Here is a 23,669-nt window from a genome sequence, read left to right on the forward strand (position 1 = left end):
CAACAGTAAAAAATGCACAGAGGATTAAGAGCGTGGGCTAAAGGAAATTGCACAATCACAATACGTTGTAGTCATTGTGAATGAATTAAATATCAGAAAACGTGAGCAATAGGAGTACAGGGCAAGCGTCTTGTCAATGTGGACAGGAAGGCAACACGAACCTGATCAGTGGGTACGCTAGAGCAGCAGGGATGATCACAGTGTCTGGGACCAGAAGAGCGGTCCACAGACATATACGGACAATATATAGTGATCACAGAAAAGGACTAGACCGCTCAAGAAAGGCGGAAGTGAGTATGTAGCAGGGTGAGTGGACGTAATAGAATCACCAGCGAGGACACTCAATGCGTCTGGGACCGGAAGAGCGGTTCCTGGACGTTGGCACGCGATCAATACTGAGATCCCACAAAAAGTGACTAGACCGCTCTAAGTAAACGCGAAAGTGTGTATGTGCGAGGCAATGCTAATTGGAGGGACTCACCACGAGCCTGGAAAAGGGAGGAATAAGAGAATGAAAATAAAGACCTATAGTAGGAAGAAACACATCAGGTGCGACATAAGACATTGGGAATATCACCATGTGCTTATGTCTGTTTCAAATGCCATTAGCTCGGTACAACGTATAAAATAAATTACATTTCTTGCTTTTACAGTGTCGCATAATGCTCTATGTCCAACATTATCTCACTATCTCATTCCTCAAATTTACATCAGTAAGTATATTTAGATAATACACAAATGGCAGATCAGGAGCATCAATTAAGAACATTGGGACAATATTCAATAGTCCATTTCGTTACGTCATGGTTAAGAGACAGAGGTCAAAAAGTGATCCAATGTGCATCAGAAAAATAAATCCCGATGTTTACAGGAGTTATCTCAGTCACAGAAAAGGATACCCCCCTAAGGTAGGACATTTGGAAAGAAAAGATATGGGAGGGATGGGAAATCTAAACGCGAAAACATATCAGAACATCATTTAGGAGATTAAAACATAGTGGCATATCACAGAAGAGCAAGGAATCAGATTCATACATGCACATCTTTTCGGAGGTCAGCCAGGAACTATACATAATCCAGTCTTATGTCACATCCCAGATTCAGAGTATAATTGCGGCAGACATAGAGGACCAGAACTCTAATCTCACAAGAAATATAGCATCTCATGATCAGTATTGAGGCCGCGTTCCACTGCTTTTAAACGCATGATCCATAATGCTTCAGTGCGCCGCCAAAGTAGTTCCCTGTTACCTCCTCGCGGTTTGGGTGCAACGTGTTCTATCCCAAAGAACAAGAATTGTTTGTATGTGCCTTGTTCCTTCCAGGTCATGACATGGACTCCCCTGGGGTACTTGTCATTGCCCTGTTTTAGGGCTCTGATGTGTTCGCTAATTCTTTCTTTAAGCGTTCTGATAGTGCTTCCTACGTATTGTAGGCTGCATTTACATGTGATTATATACACAACATACTTGGTAGTGCAGCAGATGCGGCCCTAGATTCTGTATTCATATCCATTTAGTCCATGGAACACAGTGGTGTCCCTGGCCCATCTGCATATGCCACAACATCCGCATTTGTGGAACCCTTGTGTGTGTTGGGTTAACCAGTTGCTGGGTGTGTTAAGGTTTGGAACAGTAGGGCTCAGGACAGATTTGAGGGTTCTACCTCTTCTGTGTGTGATCTGTGGTGTGTGTGTAGTAAATTGGGTCAAACTTTGATCAGCTTTGAGTATGCTCAAGTGTTTTCTCACGCTCTTCACTAGATTGAGTGTCTGCTCATTGTAATTGGTGATCAGTCTGACAGGTTGAGTAGGGTGTGGTGTAAGGCCTCTATCTCTGAGGGTTTCATTCCTTGGTATTGCTCTTGCTAAAATGGTAGGATTATAACCTCTAATTTTGAATCTAGCTTTCATCATGTCAAGGAAGGAGAGGAATTCAGGTTCCTCGCTGCAATTCCTCCTGGCTCTTGTGAATTCCCCGAAAGGGATGGCCTTGATTTGGTGTAAGGGGTGTGAGCTGTCCGCATGAAGAATGGCATTGCACGAGGTAGGTTTGCGGTAAAGTTTGCTCTGCAAGGAACCATTGCTGATATATAATTCAATGTCCAAAAAGACAATGTGTGTCTTGCTGTGATGCATTAAACACACTGCTCCTTTCACCGGTTTGGTTGAGCTGTCCCATACCACCAACCAGCCCATCCTTAGCAAGGAACGTAGCAGTTTTGCAGTCGAGGCTGCGGTGCCCACCAACCCCGCGCCCAAGCTCAATAAGCTGCCCAGTCCACTGCAGCCCCACCTGCTAAACCGCTTTAGCGTAGCCTTAGGGGAGTACAGCCACCAAGTGGGAGGCAGGATTCAGCAATTTTTCCCAGGTTGGCAAGCCAGAACATCAGACAGGTGGGTCCTGCTGATCGTCCGCAGGGGATATGCCTTCCTCTTCATCTCTTCTCTGCTGCACCTTCCCCCATCCCACCAGGCAGCTGACAGAGGCCCATCTCTCCTTTTTGCTTCTGAAATTACAAGCCATTTGGGCAAAGGGGCCCTCAAGAGAGTTCCAGATACAGGTGCTCATGTACCCCACCACAATGTGGTACAACAACAAGCAGGGCATTGTGACGTCACAGACCCTGTGCCAGGAGGCTCCGTGCCTCGGGAAATGGCTGAATCACCAAAGGATATTCCTGGTGGTAAACCACCTGGCAGGCTCCTTGAATGCCAGGGTGGACGAACTCAGCCATTGAAGCACAGCAGATCATGAGTGGCCATTGCATTCGGAGGTAGCGCAATGTCTCTTCCACGAAGAGGAAACCCTTGGCTCGATCATTTCATCCCTGCTGAGAACATGCAATGTTAGCACTTCTGAGTGTTGGAGTTTCCAAGGTGTCTCTTGCTCGGAGACACGTTCCACCTTGAGTGGAACTCGAGACTTCTGTTTGACTTTCTGCCGATACCACTCCTGCTCAGAGTTGCCAAGAAGATCAGGAACAACCGGGCCAAAGTCATCCTATGGGCTCCTGATTTGTACTCCCTTCGAGCTGCTTCACAGCTGGCCCTTGTAGATTCTCACCCTCAAGACAGTGTTCCTTGTCGCCAGTACATCAGTACAGTGTATATGAGCTCTTCAACCTTTGTGTCAACCCACCAGACATCACCTTTTTTCCAGACAAATTGATTCTGCAGAAATGAGCATCCTTCTTACTAAACGTGATGCCATTGCACGTCGGTCAAACCATCACCCTACTGGCATTATATGCTCCGTCTCCCCCATCTAAGGAGACATTCCATCACTTGGACCACACGAGAGTGATGAGCTTTTAAATAGATAGTACCAAAGAAGACTGCTCTTTGTTGGGTTCGCTGGAACAAAAAAAGGCAGGGCTTTGTAGAAGAGAAACATTTCTTACTGGATGGTGCTCGGCATTAAGATCTGCAACACATTGGCCAAAAAGCAGTCTTTGGAAGGTTTGAGTACTCATTCTAGCAGGCCAAAGCTGCTACCACTGTATTAGCATGCGGAGTCCTGTCCTAGACATTTGCCAGCGGTTACGTCAGTGTCTCTCCATATGTTCATGAAGCATTATGGTCTGGACAGGCCTGCAGAGAAGCGTATTTTGACTGCTCTTTTCTACAGAACTCTCTGGTTTGAGTCCATTTACAGATGGACCATCACCAATTAAGTACTGCTTTGGCATCTATTCAAAATATGATGAATCTGCGGCTAGAAGTCTCTATCAGAAGAACATGTTACTTACCTCTGTAACTTTCTTTCTGATATAAACTCTGTCTAGCCGCAGATTCCTCACCAAACCTCTCATCCTCCCCATTCTGTGATTATCCCTTAATAAGATCCCAAGTCTAGGAATCACAACACTGGTCCCACCAATTTGCTTTTGGGTCTCTGCGTATGGGGGCATAGACATTCTCAAAAGCACGTGACGTCAGCACCCAGGAGTGTGGCCTATATACACTTTGCACATCATTTCTGGAGCAGAACAGCATCAGTGTACCGGCGCTACCTACTGGCACACAGAGGTACTGCTGAAATGCTTCCAGATCCAGCCTACCTGGTGAATATTCAAAAGGTGAGGAACCTGCGAGTCTCTAACAGAAAGAGCATTATTGAAGGTAAGTAACTTGTTCATATATATGTATACATACATACATACGTACATAGATAGAGCACCTTTCAGTCATCCCCACCGCCCCCCCCCCTTCATTTGTTGGTCTATTCAACTGTCATTCACATTTTGCTTCCACCCACAACAGCATGTAAGTTTAAAAAAAAATGCACTATCTATTTCTCAAGCCATTTTTTTTGCCTTTATGGCCAAACGAGACAGACTGGCATTCCAATTCTTGTTTTTTCCACTCCCTTTTATATCTTAGTTTTTGTCATTTGTTGCAGTTCCCAATTTGGACATGGCAATATCTTTCGAGCTAAATGGACTTGGTCGATCCGCTCTTCCAAAGGCACACCACTGTGCAGAAACAGTGACTGCATGGAATTAAACAGACGTGTTCTTAGCATTTCTTAAGCCACAGAAGCAAGCATTCTCTTAAGATCATGTTTATTTCATTTGCAACCCAAATGAATTGGCAGATGGCTTATACGGTTTAATGTTTCGCTTCATGTTCTAGCCTTTTTGTTGGTGTGTGTTAAATCCACAAACATAACTCTGTGTGTAACATTTTGCAAACCTCCACCCAATTGCTCTCGAAGAATTAGTGGCCTGTTTTTATTTGAAAATGTACTTGTTTGAGCAGTACAGCTCCAAGTATGTGTTTGTAGATGAGATTGAGTTGATTAACTCAAGCGAATGTTGCAGTGTTGCTTGGTGTGTGTGTTTGATAGTGTACAGCATAGAAAGCTATGTCGCAATGAAAGGGCATCCACCATTGTGTTACTCAAATCAGAATCTTACCTATAGATGTCTGTCATAAATGCAGAGTACAGTTGCTCTTGTGGTCACTTGTCTTTTGTATTTCGCTTCAGAATCTGGTAGTCTATGTCAATGCTGAGTAGATTAACTTGTACTTTTGGTGAAGCTATATTTTGGAAATGTTGCAAGCTGTCCCTATACTCCTTGTGCCCGGAATGTTCTAAATATTATTAGATGGAATGCGTATTGATGTCTACTCTTGCCAGTAGTGCTTGTGTTGATTGAATACTCTTCTCAGCCTTAGACTACGATATTAATGGGAGCGAGAGCAGGGAAGCAGCTGACTCGGATATGCAAATTAATCTGCTGTCGCATTTTTGGTCAAGAAAAGACCCATTATTATTGCATTCGTGTTTCGTTTAGGATCGAGAAATACTGGATTTGTATTATAGGGATGTGTGAAAAGATTCACAACTAAGTACATGTAAGTCTAGTGATGGCAGTTCATATGTATAAATATATTATAAGTCCATAAAACGCAAACCAATGGACATACTGGACTTCAGTGCAGAAAAATGACTTTCTGCCTATGCAGACGGTATTTTAAAAATCCACTGATTGGTAATGTTTAATGGGTGGGCAGAGCAGGTCTTCCATCCACGTGTGGCACATGTTCCCCCCACAGTTCACTTGTGGCACATGTTCCCCCCACAGTCCACCTATTTACTTATTGGTTTTATACAGCGCGCGATTACCCAAAGGGTAATGACCATTGGACAGAAACAACTCTGCTGACCGGGGTTCCTGCAGAAGGATGCAGTGGTCTCTTTGGACACCCACTCATGCTGAAGGGCCACAGAAAACCTTCTGGTGACCCCTGAGCACAACCCATTGGCCCACACTGCTTACCCAGCATTTGGACGGGTGTAGAGAGAAACCAATGTGACCACACTCACCTGCCCACCATGTTGCATTAGCCGGTGTAAGCTCCCATCAGGTCTGAGATGCCATCCAGTAGGGGTTTTGTCAGTCCATTTCTGCCTGTGCCTTGATAACGGTGATGTTTAGATGCATTCATATGCTGGAGAGCCTTCCTGTTGTATGTCCTTAAATCCTTTGGTCTCACATAAGTATCTTGTTGCGGATTCCTTTCAGGTTCATCCCAGATCCCTGGTCTCCTTGCAGTGCATCGTGTGGCCCTGGCTTCCAGGTTCGGGAAGTTAAATGTCGCATTCTTTTGACTTTCACTCAAGCTGAGATGGAGCTTCCAGAGGAGGAATGTGAGGACCACAAGCCTCCAACGAAAAGAGCCTGCCAGCTGCGTGCATGCGACGGAGATTCGGTGGCAACCCTACAGGACGCGCCAGGCTACAAAGAGGAACGCAATGGGATTTACGATTGGGAATATATTGGTTTCACGCCCTGCTCTGCAACATGCCAAGGAGGTACTTCACTGAGTTACATTTATTTGGATACTCTGTTAGTTTCATAGTGATGACTGAGGTTTCATTAATGATGAGAAGTGAAATGCCTGTGCCTTTGAGCATCGCCTATGGCAGTATTTCTTCCCACTTGCTGCCGTGCGAGGTTTGTTGCAAAAGGTTGCACTGGCCCTTAATTCATAAAAGCTGTCTGTAAGTATGTTTTAGAGCTCAAACTTACTATAGGGTACACACTAAAAAAAACATTTGATCAGTGCAAAAATGTATTCCACTGACCCAATGTTCTCGAAGCACAACAATGTGGCTGAGGCTTAATCGATTTTTCAAGCGCAGTTTGCGCTGTTCACAACTTCCAAGATATGTACTTTGGCATTTCACTGCCCTGTGCTGCACTGTGTAACTAAATAGAAATGCTAAAAGTCAGAGCTGTTTTCGGGAAAGATATTATTGCTGATTCCAAAACTGACATGAATCTCATGCAAAGAAAAACTACATGGTGCACAAAATGAAATACTCATCGAAGTTATCAGAAAGAGCTCATAAAAGAGTGAAGAAAGGCGAGCTTGGAGTTACAAAACACATTCTTCATTTCTAAAGGGATATTTATCTTATGTAATTAAATATTTATTCACAGACTTACGTATTCGCTTATTTATCATGGGCAGGATGTTTGTAAGGGATGGATACGGTATCAGCGGTAGGAAACAGAGACTGGGTTTATTAGCAGGAAACAGTGAGGGGCCACGCTGCACCTAGCAAAGCCCTGGTATTCTTCAAAGGGCAATCCAAGCATGTTGATGACGACATTGTATGTAAGGTTGTGCTTTCTGCTCTTTCCTGCCTGCTTGGGGGAGGGGAATCCGAGAGCCAGGGGAAGCTTGTTAGCTTGGCATCTATGCTGTTAAAAACATGTACTAATACTTAATGTTGTACCAGCAGGGTCTAATATTACTATCCGAGCAAATATGCTCACAGGGGCAGGGAGCCGGCAATCAGTGAGGGCATGCATTTGAAGAGAGCATATATGAAAAGTATGTTTGTTCCGAGTACAGGTAATCTCACTGCTGAAAGGCCAGGCTGCTTTCAGTCAGTCTCCCCACATGACACTGTGTTCTGTGTCTTTGATGTATTTCAGGTTTCGCAAAAAAAATCCGATATCAGGGATCAGAGAACCTAGCTAGATGGGACGGGAGGGGTCTACTTAGTGAGTAAGACGCACCTCAGATAGAGAAAAGAAAATACTTTTCTTGAGTCCCCTCACTCACCAAAGGTTTCCCCTGGGTGACATGCTTCATCATTCGGGCCATCCCAAGCATCTACTGCTTGGGGCGTGCTGCGACTTGCGACAGTTACGTAGGAGCACTATTTAGTGAAGACTATGTGTAGTGCAGTGAGAGGGGAGTGGTGTGGGTTTAATTAAAAATTACCTAGCTAGTGAGCGTAAATGAGTTTATTCGTGCTCCTAGTTGGTAAAGGATAAAAAGGGGACCGCCCCATGTGTACCATTCCGTGCAAAGAATGGGTGATAAAGTAAAAAGGAAAAATAAACGCGCACAATAGTGTCAGCGTAAATCAATTACATACGGTTAGATTGAACGCGTAGTATTTAGTAGTTAATCAAAATTTGCCTCCTGTTCTGCCGGGGTGGAGGAGCCTAAATAACCTTGACTCGGCTTGCCTCCGTCAACTTGACCTATTGGATCCCATCGGCGGATCTTTTTTTGCGTTATTAGTACTTAGGAGGACGAACCTAGCCATATCCTCCTCTCCCCTCTCCTTATTTCGGCATTTCAGGTTTCACCGGATTTAGATGAAATGTGTGAACACACACTAAAATGGATGACGTGGGGGCTGTGACTGATTGCACTCCTCGTCTTCAAATAGTATGGCGTGCCCCTACCTGGAAAATAATTGACACGATGAATTGTACATCTGTCTGCGGCAGAATGACTGATATAACAGCCTATGCTTAAAAGGAAGCACTCAGTCCACTCCATGAGATTCACCTGCCCCCAGCTGTCACAAGAGTGCACAAGCAGGGGTCGCTGTGGTGCACACAGGCTCAGGAGCAGCTCGTGAGAGTGTCTGCGCTGCACATGCAGCCAGAGGGCTAGCTAGACAGAGCATACGGTAGTTGTCCTAATCCCTACTTAATGTCCGTGAGAACGTTCTAGAACTCAAATCCCTTTACTCTGCACTTACAACTCCAAACCGAAACACAAGGATGTTCGGTCAGTACTTACTTTGAATCGAGTCCAAAAGGCAAAGCAATGGCAGAGTGAAGTCCTCTGTGCATCACTGTTGAATGGGAGTTGACACTCAACAGCCAGTGTTTGTTGGAAAAAATGCCCAGGGGCCAGGTTTTTTTCTTAAAGCAAGCGCTGCTGAATGCAAGGTTTGCCAGATACCAAGGCAGCCTCGCCGTGATTTCCTGTCAGGCCCTTGCTTTCACCACCTCACACTTACTTTCTATCTCACTGTTAAAGGTCCGTTTCCACCTCTACTTTCTCCCTTTGTCACTGTTTTCCTAATTTTTTCTCCCTCCTTCCGTCTCCTTTTTCTGCCCATCTCTCTCTTGCTCTGGGCCAGAGTCTGATGACGAAAAGCAGGCCCTGGGCCCCAAAACGAGGGCCACTACCAACATTACAGCAGGTAAGAAAGTAATGCCTTGGAAGCATGTCCATGTTTTGATTTTAAAATATAAAATGCCTTCCCCTCTTGACAACCCTTACTGTGTTTTGACATGCAGGTAAGCGAGACGCCCTCGCCATGTGCCTGCACACGGAGAGCAAGGAGGCTGCCAATGACACTCTCTGCGACCCCTCCAAGCGTCCGCCTGCAATGAGCCAAGCCTGCAACGCAAAACCCTGCCTGCCAAGGTACCACTTTAACGCAGACTTAGCATTGGTAGCAAAAGCACATTTATGCCATAATATTTCAGATATGAAACATAACATCGCTGTAATGACCGCGAACAGTCATTCACAGTCCATGAAGAGCTGAGTGGGCGAGTTGTGATTTCAAATAATGCTGCACTTCTTGCAGACAGCATCCGCTGTAAAGCAGCACGAGGCTTGTATTATCAAATAGCTTCCATATTTTATGTCTGTGATAGAACTTTCATGATCACTACAGCACTTTAGGGTTATGGCTTCCTGCGCGTTGGATGAATGGAGAAAACATCCGCGCTGCCAAGTGTGGGCAGACACAAATCACGGCGCAGGAGGATATGACGCATCTCTGACTCGGTGTTCTCTGACTAACGTGGTGCGAGGTATTTTTCCTCCATTAACCCCCAGATGAGTTATAAACATTTTGAAAATGAAAAACATACACATGTAATTGTTGGTGGGTAACATGTCTACTAGGTTATCCGACGTTATGTTTAGTGTAACAATGAAAAGGGGCAAGCATCCATTTCTACATATCAAGGTTTGTGAAAATGAAATTATTCCCTTGACTTGTGATACCTCCCCCAATACATCATGTAAGATCGTGTTTAAACTAGGTACAAGGAACAATCCAACCACTGCATTCAGTAGTTGGGTTTAATTAGTTTATGCCAAAGTTTTTCATTTGTTCAGCTCACATCACTAAAGGTTTATTTAAAAGTTGTAATTCTTAACAGCTCTTTTTTGAGAAAAAAGGCCAGACACTCCTAAATGTTTTCGGTGCAAAATGCCATTCACCATATCTCAATCAATCAGTCAAGAAACGTGTAAAGCGCGACTACTCACCCATAATGGTCTCAAGGCGCTGGTGGGTAGGAGTGGGGGGGAGGGGACTCCTGATCTATTGCAGGCACTGTGGCTCAGTCAAAGAGTCAGGTCTTGAGGTCCTTCCTGAACTGGGGCAGTGACAGTGATTTCCTTGGGTGGAGAGTCAGGGTGTTCCTGGTCTTTGCTTCAAGGTAGGAGAAGGATCTTTCCCCGGGTGTGGTCTTTGCCGGTACAGGGGATGGTGACCAGGGCCAGATGGGTGAAGCAGAGGTCTCTGGTGGGTGCATGGAATGCGAGGTGGTGGTTGAGGTTTGCAGGTCCCATGTCGTGTAGGGCTTTGTAGGTGGAGCTTGAAGGTGATTCTTTTGTTGACTGGGAGCCAGTGGAGGTCTCTCAGGTGACTGGTGATGTGGCTGCGGTGGGGGAAATTGAGAATGAGTCTGGCAGAGGCGTTCTGAATGCTTTGCAGTTTCTTAGGAGTTTCTGGGTGATGCCGGCATAGAATGTGTTGCCTTAGTCAAATATGCTGCTGATGAGTGCGTTGGTGACCGTCTTTCTGGACTCAGTGGGGATCCACTTGAAGAACTTTCGGAGCAGGCGTAGCATGTGGAAGTAGGATGATGAGATAGCATTGATCTTGCAGTTCATGGTGACCGAGAAGTCCAAGATGATGCTGAGATTTCGTGTGTGGGGGGTCCAAGATCTGCGGGCTACCAGGAATAGTCCCAGGTGGAGGGCGTGGAGCCCAGGATGAGTACTTCAGTCTTCTCTGAGTTTAGCTTAAGGCAACTGTCCTTCATCCAGGTGGTGACAGCCTTTAACCTATCATGGAAGTTGTTCTTGGTGACTGTGGGTATGTTGGAGAGGCAGAGGATCAGCTGAGTGTCATCGGCGTAGGAGATGATGTTGAATCTGTGGTTCCTGACGATGGCTGCGAGTGGGAACATGTAGACATTGAATACCGTGGGGCTCAGGGAGGAGCCCTGAGGCACTCCACAGCTGATTTCTGTGGGTTCCGAGTGGAACGGTGGTAGCCTCACTATCTGTGCTTGACCGATGAGGAAGGATCGAATCTATACCAGGGCTTTTTCGCAAATGCTGGTGTTCTGCACTCTTGTGCATAGGGTGTGGAGAGAGACGGCGTTGAAGGTGGCCGAGAGGTTCAGGAGGATGATGTCTGCAGTTTCTCCTCAGACGAGGAGGGTGCAGACGTCATCTGTGGTGGCGAGAAAGGCAGTCTCGGTACTGTGATTGCCTTGGAAACCGTATTGGGAGAGGTCCAAGATCTTGTTCGCTTCTATGAATGACAATGTATGCAAAACATGGTGGGAAATACAGCAGGTCTGTTTCGCAAGGTAAATCTCAATACTTTGTTCACAACTTTGAAAAATAGTGTAGTGAAGTGGTAGACAAGTTCAGGGACCACATTATTAAAAAGGAACTCTAGTACAAATGGCACTTTAAGTCTCTTTGGGATAGAGGTGTTGCGGTTTGACTTCACACTAGGTGCATTTGCCCTCCTCTGTGATAACGAATGCAGGCCTTTTAGTCTGATTGCTTGCTGGTGAAATGCATTTTGTGGGCTGAAAATGTGATTTATGCATTTTACTTACTGCTGAGCGGAATACTCTATTGAAGGGGTGTCTGTCAAGCATGTATTTCATTACAGTTTAACAGGGACGATTCCTGCAATTATTGTTTCTATTTCATCTCTTTGGATAAATATTCTGAACACCTCCCAAGTCTTTTGCAACTGTTGTATGATAATCAGCCACACGTTTCCCACATTGCCTCCAATGAGCCAGTAATCACTGCCAGTATCCTGTTTAATTTGGGCCACAATTGCCTTTCCACGTTAGTTGTTTGTTGCTGAGCCAGCTGGAGATTGTTCTAGAATTCTTTCTGCTTCCTCCAGTTCCTTGAGTGAATGAGATTTAAAAATCTGTCTATGCTTCTCGTGATTCTGTCTTTGAAGCAATTTATTCTGCTCATCTACACATTACCGATCTTCTGCTGATAGATCTCCACCAAATTTTAATATTCATCTTTGAGCCAATGCCTTGTTTATCTGTTCCTAAATCTTGTAAACAAACTATCGTTCTGACTGCCGCTGCCTGCCTGACTTCTAGTTATCCAACTGTTGGAAGCCAGATGGTGACATTCTGATATTCAGGACTGAGCCATTTTTGCACCCTGATGTTGCTACCGTACCATCCATGTTTGCCTGTTCCAAAATCATCTAAACCACTCTTCTGGCTGACCGCTATTATCATGCCTCCTGCAGTATAGGTCTCCACTATAACAAGCCAGATGGTGAACTTATGAGTGAACGAAGCCTCAGTCCTAGTGTGGCCTGTAGATGATTTAAAATAATCTAGCGCCTGAATGCAAACACTGGGGCCTGTGAGGATCCGGAGCATATCCCGGTAGTATGTGGTATATGAACAGCAGTACGGAAAACATCACAGTAAAGAAATAAAACTGTTGAAGTCCCCGAACCAATTTTGTTAAAAAGTGTAAAATGTACGGACTAAAGAGTAACCAAAATGACGAGACTTTCGAATTTATGAATGAAGTAAAAAGCATCCATTAAGAAAAAGGTGAATATTAAAGTCATTGTTATATCATGGAGCACGGTTGAGTGGGTCCTAGTATCTCCAAAATCTCTGTTGATTTGTCGGCCTGCCATTCAGATCACTCGGTTCCATAGGACCACAACTTTTCCAGAGAGGCCAAGATGGCTGACCGGAAAAAGGCCCTCTCGGCCAATCAAAACGCTCCATTTAAAAAAAAAAATTGTCCTCTAGGACTCCAGCTGGACCAACAGTCAATATATCACTAATGTTTGAACCTCAGTTTCTTAAAAACTGCTAAACACATTTACGGATTTACAACAAATCACAAAAGCATGCTTTCATAGTAAAAATCTAGTTTTCTACCTAATTTCATGTAACTCTGTTCAGCCTTTTTTTTCTGTATCACTGTCTAAAATTCTATGGGAATTTACAGGTGGAGAACGTGGTTTGGGACCCCCTTTTTTTTCAGCCCTTTCTTGACGGATTACCATGAAACTTTCCAGGAAGGTAATGCACTGAAGATTTAGCAAAAGAAACCCAGCCTTTAGAGAGATGGATCAGAGGAACACAATGGCTAGTAGACATTACAGTAGCAGAATCAGATGATGATATGTGATGTTTCAATTCTGAACATGTAACTGTGGCATGTTAGAAATGGGGGTCTATAGTTGGCAGAGGTAGATACCTTTGTCCAAATAGGGAACCTTGCTTTTAGTCAGGATAAGGGGGATGCACACTTTAGATAACCCCTGCTCACCCCATTCGTAGCTTGGCACAAGCAGACATGCTTATCCCAAAGGCAATGTGTAAAGTATTTGTTCCAACACTCACGGTAAGATAGTGAAAACACCACAAATGGACACCACACCAGTTTAGAAAAATAAAATATCTTTATCTAAACTTAGCCAGACCAAAATGACAAAAATCCAACATACATAGTTAAAAATAAGACTTTAAAAACTCGTACCATAGAAAACTTTGGATGCGTGACTTTTACACAAAGTACCTGTAGTTGCGTCAAAATTCACAAGGCCAATCAGCCGCAGAGTGAAGAAGCGTCAAAAACAAAGAGATACATCAGTTCCTGAGACCTTGGTGAGGCGAATCAACAGTTCTGGTGCACGCAGGAGAAGAGATGCGTCGAATCCGGTCTGTAGGGGGAAGTGATGCGTTGATTCTTCGTGACAGTTCCGGTCCGCAGGTGATGCATTGGGAAAGCTTGTAGCACAGGTGCGATGCTTGGAAATCCGGGATGCGTCAGTAATCGATGCGGTGGCGGTGAGTGGCGCTGTGGCGGTGTTCTTCAGCCGCGACCCCTCGATGCATCAATTCTTGCAGTGGTGATAGGCGCTACATTAATTTTCGTAGCGGCACGGCAATGCATGGAAATTCTTCTTGCGCCATGAAGATACCTCAAAAAAACAGCTGCAAGAAGAGCGATGCATCGTTTTTGTACTTCTCTCTTCCAGCTCCGAAACAGCAGCAACAACCTCCAGAGGTCCAATACTGGCACAGGCATCTCCTCGCCGGTCAGAACTCACAGCAGCAGAGTTCAGGGGAGCTGGGGGTGAAGTCTTTGTGTCCCTGAGACTAAGTTCAGAACAGGAGGCAAGCACACACAGGCCCTTGGAGATCTCCTTCAAGCAGGGGACACAGCACACAGCAAAGTAATTCTCCTTTCCTTGGCTGAAACAGCAACTGCAGGCTAACCCCACACAGCACACAGCGAAGGGGCAGTACTTCTCCTCAGTCTCTCCTGCTCTTCTCCTTGGCAAAGGGCCCGCTTGAATTCCAGGGATGATCTAAAAGTCTGGGCCCCTCTTTTAAAAAAAAGTAAATCTCTTTGTTCTCTCCTGGCCTAGGGCTCTGAGCCCAGTCCAAACTAGTTCTGGGGGGCACTTTGCAAATGCACAACAACCTCCATTGTCAGTGTGAGCACTGGCTCCAGACTCACCACAGTGGGGCGGAGCCATCATTGTGGAAGGCAGGCACAGCCCTATTCAGGTGCAGGTGCTAGTCCTCCCACCACTCCAAATGCAGACGATGCCTATTCAGCCTAGCACTGGCTCATCCAGACTCTCTGGAGCCACTGTACATTCCCAGCCCCTGTCACTCCAAAGCCAGACAGTCAATACACATCTTAGCAGAGGCACACTGGATGGCTAAGCAAGAAAATACCTACTTTCTAAAAGTGGTATTTTCAAACACAAAATGTAAAAATCACCCTAACTAAAAGATGCATTTTAATATTCTGAGTTCACGCATACCAAACGGTATTTTCCTATCAAGTTCCCAGGGGCAGTTATGCTTATAAGATGTCATAAGCAAACTCCCCATTCTATCTCATGGGAACAGATAGCCTTACAGCAGTGAAAAACAAAATTGACAGTATTTCACTATCAGGACAAGCCACACACATCAGGGCATGTCCTATCTTTGACATACACTGCACCCTGTCCACAGGGGTAACTTGGGCCTACCTTAGGGGTGACTAACATGTAAGAAAAGGAAAGGTTAGGGCCTTGCAAGTGGGTGCACTTGCCAGGTTGACATGGCAGTTTACAAACTGCGCACAGGCACTGTGGTGGCAGGACTGAGTTATCTTTTCAGAGCTACTCATGTGGGTGGCACAATCAGTGCTGCAGGCCCACTAATAGCATTTGATTTACAGGCCCTGGCACACTCAGTGCACTTTACTAGGGGCTTATCAGTAAATCCAATATGCCAATCATGGGTAACCAATCATAATAATAATTTATACAAAGAACACATGTACTTTAGAACTGATTAGCAGTGGTAAAGTGCCCAGAGTCCTAAAGCACTCAACAACAGGTCAGGAAGAAGAAGCAAAATGTTTGGGGATAACCCTGCAAAAAGTACCATTTCTGACATGGAACAACAGAGAGAACCTGCCTGAAGAGGCAAAAGAATTGCTGTGGTCTGATGACATAGTGCACCCTAGACCTCTTACTTGACTTCCTCAATTTTTTAAATCATCCATTGCCACATCATATAGCTAAACTAAAAGTCAACATCTGCAAATTGGACAACTGTAATGGAGTATTGGTAAATGCACTGTCAGTTGTTTATCAGGGACTTGATATTTTAGCCTTGTTGATACCAAGAAGCCAAAAGATACACTGTTTTGTTTCTGAGTCACAGATCCACAATTTCAGAAAATGGCTACACATTAAATAAATATTTTAAGGTTCTCCAGAATCACTCTTCAAACTACTGTGTAATGATATCTTCATCTACATAATACCTATTTTTTGAGGTGTCTATCCATAGCCTGAAAAGGTATTCACATTCTATTCTTGAGCTCACCAATATGTATTGCATTTGGCAGCTCTTTTAAAACTATTTTTTGACAAAAAATGACAAAATGGCCACAAATTTGTTCTCGTTTTTAAATCTGACAGACAGTTGACTATGCTATGGCACGCGGAGATGCAAAGTACACCTTGCTTCTCATTGAAAAATTTGAGAAGTAACCTTTCACTGTAACAGAGAAGTGTCGCTTTATGGAATGTGTAATGCGTCAAAATGAAACTTATCATGCTACTTGAAAGGCTCCCCAGCTGCCGTGAATCATCCGTTTTTTTAATTACTTTCAAATGGAAGTAATTTAATGCTGAATGATCAAGGCAGTTGTGGAATGACGCCAGGCATTGCATTTCTAGTTACAGTAAACTTCAGGGTTGTTTGCTGTAAGCAAGTATTGTTTCCCCTAGCTCGCACAGTTAGGGAGGGACCACTGTGGCCTTCATTGAATGATTCCAGTATAAGGTTTGATTCGCTGAGCAGACTGAAAGCCATGTTGTTTCACCAAAATGTGACCAAAAAGAAACTTTTGATCTCCAGAATGCAAGGTCTTCAGCAGAGATACAGAATCTGGTCTGTACCAACTTCCTGATCCATTTTGGAGAAATGGTTCATGGTATCTTTAACATGTCTGATACAAGTGGGATCGTACACTTATTAAAGCAACTTGGATCAGGTCTCTTAACCACCTTTCAGACCTTCTTCGGAGTAATTCCAGCATTCTTACACTCCTTACTTGGAAGCGTTTTTGGGGGGCTTCCTTTGGTCCTGCTTTCGGTAGCAGGCATCCTGATTTTAATACTCTTGCTTCGCAATAGACGTCGCAATCCATCACAAAATGGAGAGAACATTGCAGGAACAACGTTGCCGTGAGCGCATGGTGTTCTACCGGACTACACCTCAGCTGCAAGAGCTGAGTGAGCATTGGTTCCTGTCTTTCAGACCAGTCTGGCTAGACTGTTCCCTGCCTGTGTTCCTTGCCTCTTCTGCGAATTTGGCTGCTTGTTGGACCTGTGTCTGACACTTCCATCAGTTGGGCCGCCAGACATAGAAGAGCTACTGGCGCCTTTGCAGGCCCACACGTGTAGTTGTCCACAGCGTATTCCCATGTTGATGACAGCATTTCTAGAGCCTCCCTGGGATGCTTCCGCTCCTGTTGGAAGGGATATTGGCCCAACTCCAGAAATACAGGCATCGGCATCAGGTGTGCAGGCATCTTGCTCTTCCCCAGTGGCTGCGATGGGAACCAGAGATGACCACCTTTGCTCATTGGATATGATACTGGAAGTTCTTGAGGGGCTGCTATCTGCGGATACGATGTTCAACGATGTTGAGTCTTCAGCTCAGGATTCTTAAAACAATCTGTACTCTCCAGTGCTGGGAACCGTTTGGCAACTTTTTAAACATATACTAAAATTGAAGGTCGAAACTGACTTTGTTTTATTTTTCTTCTCGGCTCTAACTGAGCGTCATGGCTTTCAAGGTGCTCAGTGCAATAATCATAATATTTACAAGTTTAGAGGACCTTTTGATCGCTTTTTTTAGGGAAAAATTACTTTTGCCATATTTTAGGCTGTTTATGATGCTTTTAAGTATGTTAATTATAAGTGATATTATGCCTTTTAATAACGTTAGCTTTATCATTACCTAGCTGGCCTTGTTGACCTTTTGATGAGGAGTGGGTGACATGTCTTTTAGGATAATCCCATCATGTATACCCCATTTTACATACATTATTCCATCCACACGACTATAACTATTCTAAACAGGTGACCTTTTACCTAATAGCTTGCTCATGTCTCTTCATACCAGGCTCTCAGTCTTCTATCAGAATCCCTTTACCCCAGACATGGCATATTTATTCTGTATAAGGGTCACCACTTTGTTTTTCATACTTGGCCAACAGCCAGCTGCGCTTGAACGAACTTGTTGAGAAAAGCATTGGTGATTGTTTTCAAAACATTTATGATTGTTTGCAAAACATCCATGATTATTTTAAAAACAAATTGATTCTAGAAAAAACCCTGGAGTGACCACTTTAGTATAAGAGACCCTCACTCCCCCCAACAAATTATTTGAATTTCTTCCAAGCTGAGACGAGGGTCCTGCATGCCGAATCGTATCACACACCGCGGTCTAACATCCCTTGCAGGTTGTCATCCTCTACGCAGAGACGGAGTCCTTCATTCTATACCATAAGGTGAGGCGGGTGGTTCATCCTTAGGGGTTTCTTGGCTACAGATACACATATCTATACACATATACACCTACACATCCAGGTTAGGCTAGGTAGATTTCAGCAAATTACTTAGGGCAAGCATTTTAGGAATATGCAAGTGCTACTGTTTTTATCTGAACTGTTTATGTTCATCGTATTTGCACTATATTAGAAATGTATCTACTATTCACTATATTGGTACTAGCAATCTCCTTCATATGCTTCTGTCTCCTGATTGTCGCAACACATATATATTACACAAGGCTGTCGCTGGACCAATAAATATTTATTGAAACATCCTAATCGCCATCCTGTGAATTTTCTGAGAGAAAGCAAGCCTGAGTGCCTGAGCGAAACGTACTGTACTGTTTTCCATGATCCCTGAGAAGTCAGGGTTGTCATGTTCAGTGGTTGCCAGAAACTACCTACACCACTGTAGAGTGGCAGTGTAGAGCTAGCTGGTCTAACGGCTGACATATCCAGTGGGGGTATCCAGAAGCGCTTGGAACACCAAGCCATCAGTTAAGGTAATTGAAAACGCACAGGTCCTCGGGGACCCCACTTTAAACTCTTACCCTATTTTTAGTTAATTGATTTTTACTCTTAACGTATTTTATATATGTGCAATGTTGTGACTAGTAGTGAAGGAAAGGTTATGGGGCCTAGTACTCCCACATGTGTGACTGATTAATGCCAGAATATGCAGGGATAATTCACCATAAATCTACAGCTTCCGTACACATTAGTCTTCTGTTCTTCGACTGAGTAACATCATAGGCTTATAGGAGGAATATGTATGATAGCTTGTTGACGCATTTATTGTATGTGAGAAATTGAGTCCCTGGTTGACTGGGCTGTGAGCCCTGGTCAAGCACCAACCACAATCCTTGTCAGGGTAAGGTGTGGACAAACACCAAATTAATCTATGCTCAACGCCCTGGTAGCTTGGCACAGAGCAGTCAGGCTTAACTTAGAGGCAATGTGTAAAGTATTTGTGCAACACTTCATACATTATTAAAGGGAAACATGACACAAAAGGATCCCACACCAAGTTAGAAAGACATTACTCTTTTTAACATTTAAAACAAGACCAAAATAACAAAAATCCAATCAGTAGAAACAGGAATATTAAATTTGAAAGATGTGAGCAAAAAAAGCACCAAAAAGCACAAAGCGCCAACTGTGCATAACAGGTCATGCCGGACTGGGACAAAGTCACAAGTTCACGCTGAACATGATGGAGGGTAGGCCAGCTACAGGGACCTAGTTAAGGTCTCTGAACAAAGTACTTTAAATCCCAATTTGTGGAGCGTTGCGATGATCCGCGTCGAGTATGCGTAGCAGAGACAAAGCGATGCATCTATTCCAAGATGTGGCAATGATGGGATGCTGCAATGTGAGGGCCTGTGTTGTCATAGAGGATCCCATTGACGGGTCTTGCGAAGTGAAGTCTGGCATCAAGGATGCAGCGTGCAGTCAGGGCAATGCATCGCTTCTGAAGAGCTGCGAGGCTGCGATGATGATTCCGGCGTGGTTATCGAGGCTGATGTCCACAAAGGATGTGAGCTCCTGAACCGAGGATGCATTGCGCAGTTACGGTTCCAAAACCCTTGCGGGTTATGATAGGGATTCGGGTCTTTGCAACAGTTCCAATCCACTCAGCAGAGGAGATGCGTCAGTTGCGCTGGATCCACAGAGGCTGGCAGAGCACCTTAAGCCCACTTCAAAGGGTCCAGGACTGGGGTGGCACCACTTGTCAGGGTAGACTCACAGATAGCAGAGTCCAGGTACAGATGCAAGGTTGTTGAAAGCCTGTTATGTCCCTGAAGCTTCAGATCAGGAGGCCAGTCAACTAGCCCTTGGAGTCACTCAGTGTCCTGGGCTCAAAAGATTTAGGTCCAGTCCTTCTCACCCAGGCAAGAGAGCAGCACATCAGGGCAGCAGTTACTTCAGAGCAGAAGTCCAGCAATTCATGTAGCAGCACAGCAGTCCTTCTTACTGGCAGAGTATCCACAGGTCAAGGAGTGTACTGAAGTGGTGGTGTCGGAGGCCCAGTATATATACCCAGTTGTGCCTTTAAAATGAGGAGGAGCTTCTAGAGGCATGCCTTTGAAGTGCACAGATGCCCTGCCTTCCTGATCCTGGCTCCAGACTAACTACAGGGGGTATGCAGCACTTTGTGTGAAGGCAGGACACAGCCTAATCAAGTATAAGTGGGGCTGGGCCCAGCTCCTCCCTCCTATCCTGCCAGTGATGGCCCATCCAGTCACACCTAAGGTCCCAATTGCGTATGACTGTCTAGAAGGAATGCACAAAGCCCAATCATCACCAACACCCAGTCATGAATGAATGAATTAAATGTATAAAGTGTAATACAGCTGCGCATAAAAGGAGCGTCCCAGCTCGAGCATACAGTAAGACATAGTTAAGATGAGTAAAAGAAGAGGCACCAGCCAACATTGGATATCTCCGATAAGATGGGTCTTCAGAAGGCTATTGAATGCATTCTCTGATATGACGCATCCAATATGATCGGGTAAATGATTCCAGAGTTTTGGGGTCAGAAAAGAGAAGGAGCACGCCCCAGCTCTGGTCTTTTTATTCTTGTGAATGCAAAGCAGGTTGTTATTGGCTGAGCATGAAGCTCTGCGAGGAATTTGATTTAGTCACAGATATAAGTCCGGCCTTTCATTCAGTGACCCAGAGGCTGACTGCAGGCACCAAATGGCTACGGCAAGAAAATGCCAACATTCTTAAAGGGGCATTGTCAGAATTGCAATTTAAAATCTGACATCACTATGTTAGGATTTTAAATTGTGATGACAGAGACACCAAACATGAACTAGCTACATTTTCCCAATTGGAAATTACACCTATAAAATGTATTAAGGCAATTCCAATGTTATCTTATGGGAGAGGTAGACCTTGCAGTAATGAAAATGAATTTAAGAGTTTTTCATTATCAGCACATGTCAAATTTAGAGGTTACTGTCCACCTTTTCAAATACACTGCATTCTGCCCTTGGGGCTTTTCCGGCGCCTACCTTAGGGCTGACATATATATTGAAAAGGAAGGTTTTGCCCTGGCAAAATGCTTATGATGGACGGAGTGCTGACATTTTTCAAACACTCACCCCCAGTCAAGAGAGCAGTTTGGGCTGGACTATTTCCATGAGGAGTCGGTCGAGACTAATTTCTATATGGCTGGGTCCAAACTGGGATGGTATAGTGAGAAAAAGAATGCTGGATTAAATCCTGATCTCTTGACTGGGGGTGAGTGGTTGAAATGTTTTAGCACTTCATCCATCATCTTGTTGTGTGTGCTAAAATGCTAATTTTGTTGGATCGAACTGGCAAACACACATGCTGCAACGGCAGGCCTGAGACATGTTTAAAGTGCTACCTAAGTGGGTGGCAAAATCAGTGCTGAAGGGCAACTAGAAGCGTTTAATTTACAGGTACTGGACACAGGCAGTACCACTTTACTAGGGACTTAAATATGCTCATTAAATTGAATATGCCAATTGGTTATAAGCCAATCTTGTCATGTTTTAGGGTAGGAACAAAAGCACTTTAGCACTGGTTAGCAGTGGTTAAGTGCGCAGAGTCCTAAGGCCAACAAAACTGAAGTCAGCAAAAACAGATGGTCTGAAGGCAAAATGTTAGGGAAAAATCAAGCCAAGGATGTCAGGTCTAATAATGTTTATGAATGAGGTCCTACTTGTTCAATATGTTACAGGTATCGGGCGTTAGTATGAGGGTTATTACTGCTGTGACGCTGTCCTTGACAGTGACTTCAGTACATCAGACTTATAAAGACCAACTAGTCTTGAAGGAAGGTATGTGGCAGACAGAAGTGTCTGAACAAGAGACAAGTGCTGGGGGTATGATGGATACGGGGGAGAGGTATGAAAGAACCAACAGAAAGAGAAGGGAGTGCAGATGAGAAGATTGAAAAAAGATATATATTTTGGCAGAGGTCAATGACAAGTTATAAAGTGCAGCAGGGCACACCGGTAGCTCGCATGGGGTCATTTGGCATAGTGTTACCTCAGGTCGCTAAGTCCTGGGTCATGACAAGCCATTAATCTACAAGCTGCCACTGGTACCTGTAGTGTACTGTACACTAATATCATTGAAGGATCCCTCTGGAGGATGAGCAGGGTGAGGAATAGGTCTGTGGTAAGTAAGGATCATTCACAACCGATGAGACCCCATGGTTAATCCTTGTATTGCTTAGCCACACCTACCAAGCCCCAACTCTACAGCAGCAGTAAGAGGTTAAGCACCTCTATCAACACTGTGTTAGATGAGCGAGGGCGCACGTTTACAATAGAAACAAAATGGCAAGACCAGAGAGGAGGAGGAGGGAAAGAAAGGCCCAGCAGTGAAATGATGCCAGAGGAGGAAAATTGCAACGGCCCCATGCTGCTCTTGCAGTGCCCAGTCCTGGAAAAGCATGCAGTGGCAGAGACTACCACCAAGCAGTGTGCACCCCATAACTGTCTTGAGCAGCCACGCCTCTCTCACGGCAGTTAGAACCCTGATATAAAGGGAGTTAAGTGGAGCCGGGTGTGTAAATGGGGCGCCTTATGTGAGGTATTGGTGAGCAGGGAAGAGGAAATGAAAAACAGAGCATGCAGGGCGAGAGCAAGGAAATGCATGAACCTCCATTGATTTCTAAATATTAAATTAAAAAGAGTCCCCTCGTTTATTCAGTGGAAGGATACAGGTCATGCAGAAAGATCACAGTGAGACTGAAAGCACCGATGCAGGCCAAAAGAGAAGCATTATGATTATTATTATGATTTTAAATTTGTATATAAGGCGCAACAGCTGCCCTAAAAGGGTTTCCCGCAAAACCAAAGGAAATGATGGACGGAGCATTGAACATTGCAAGCACTCACCCCCAGTCAACTGATCTGGGTTTAATCCACCACCGTTCTTTAGCCCACTCTGCCACCCCAGTTCAGACATGGCCATATGCAAATCAGTCTGACCCTGTGCCTCATGGGAACAGTCCAGCCCGAACTGCCAACCCATGTCTTCCCTGGACCGGAAACAAGCTTCCTAGGACCGGTTTCTGGCATTTCAGCCGTCTTCAGCCAGGCTTGCTTGAATCCAGTGGCAAAGTGAGCAAGGGACTCACGTCTGAGCATACCCTGCCAACTTATGGCGAACAAAGCAAAACCAAAGGAAATGATGGACGGAGCGTTGAACATTGCAAGCACTCACCCCCAGTCAACTGATCTGGGTTTAATCCACCACTGTTCTTTAGCCCACTCTGCCACCCCAGTTCAGACATGGCCATATGCAAATCAGTCTGACCCTGTGCCTCATGGGAACAGTCCAGCCCGAACTGCCAACCCATGTCTTCCCTGGACCGGAAACAAGCTTCCTAGGACCGGTTTCTGGCATTTCAAGGGTTTCCCGGCGCCCGCCAGAACAGGAGCAAAAGAAAAGAGAACAACGACTTACTGATTGAAAAGCCAGGTTTTAAGTGACTTGCGGA

General features: G+C 44.8%; 1 protein-coding gene across 2 annotated transcripts in view; it reads left to right on the forward strand.

Annotated features, from left to right (window-relative positions):
• The window catches only part of ADAMTSL3 (ADAMTS like 3), a 2,432,792-nt gene that overhangs the window by 1,938,254 nt on the left and 470,869 nt on the right, over positions 1-23,669 (forward strand). For both annotated transcript variants that reach the window (XM_085644288.1, XM_085644289.1), the window contains exons 16-17: positions 6,034-6,323; positions 9,070-9,199. In XM_085644288.1, coding sequence (XP_085500414.1) covers positions 6,034-6,323; positions 9,070-9,199 — 420 coding nt within the window. The remainder of the gene's footprint in view (positions 1-6,033; positions 6,324-9,069; positions 9,200-23,669) is intronic.

Source organism: Triturus cristatus, chromosome 3_1 (genome assembly GCF_964204655.1).
Source record: "Triturus cristatus chromosome 3_1, aTriCri1.1, whole genome shotgun sequence".
Taxonomy (NCBI): Eukaryota; Metazoa; Chordata; class Amphibia; order Caudata; family Salamandridae; genus Triturus; species Triturus cristatus.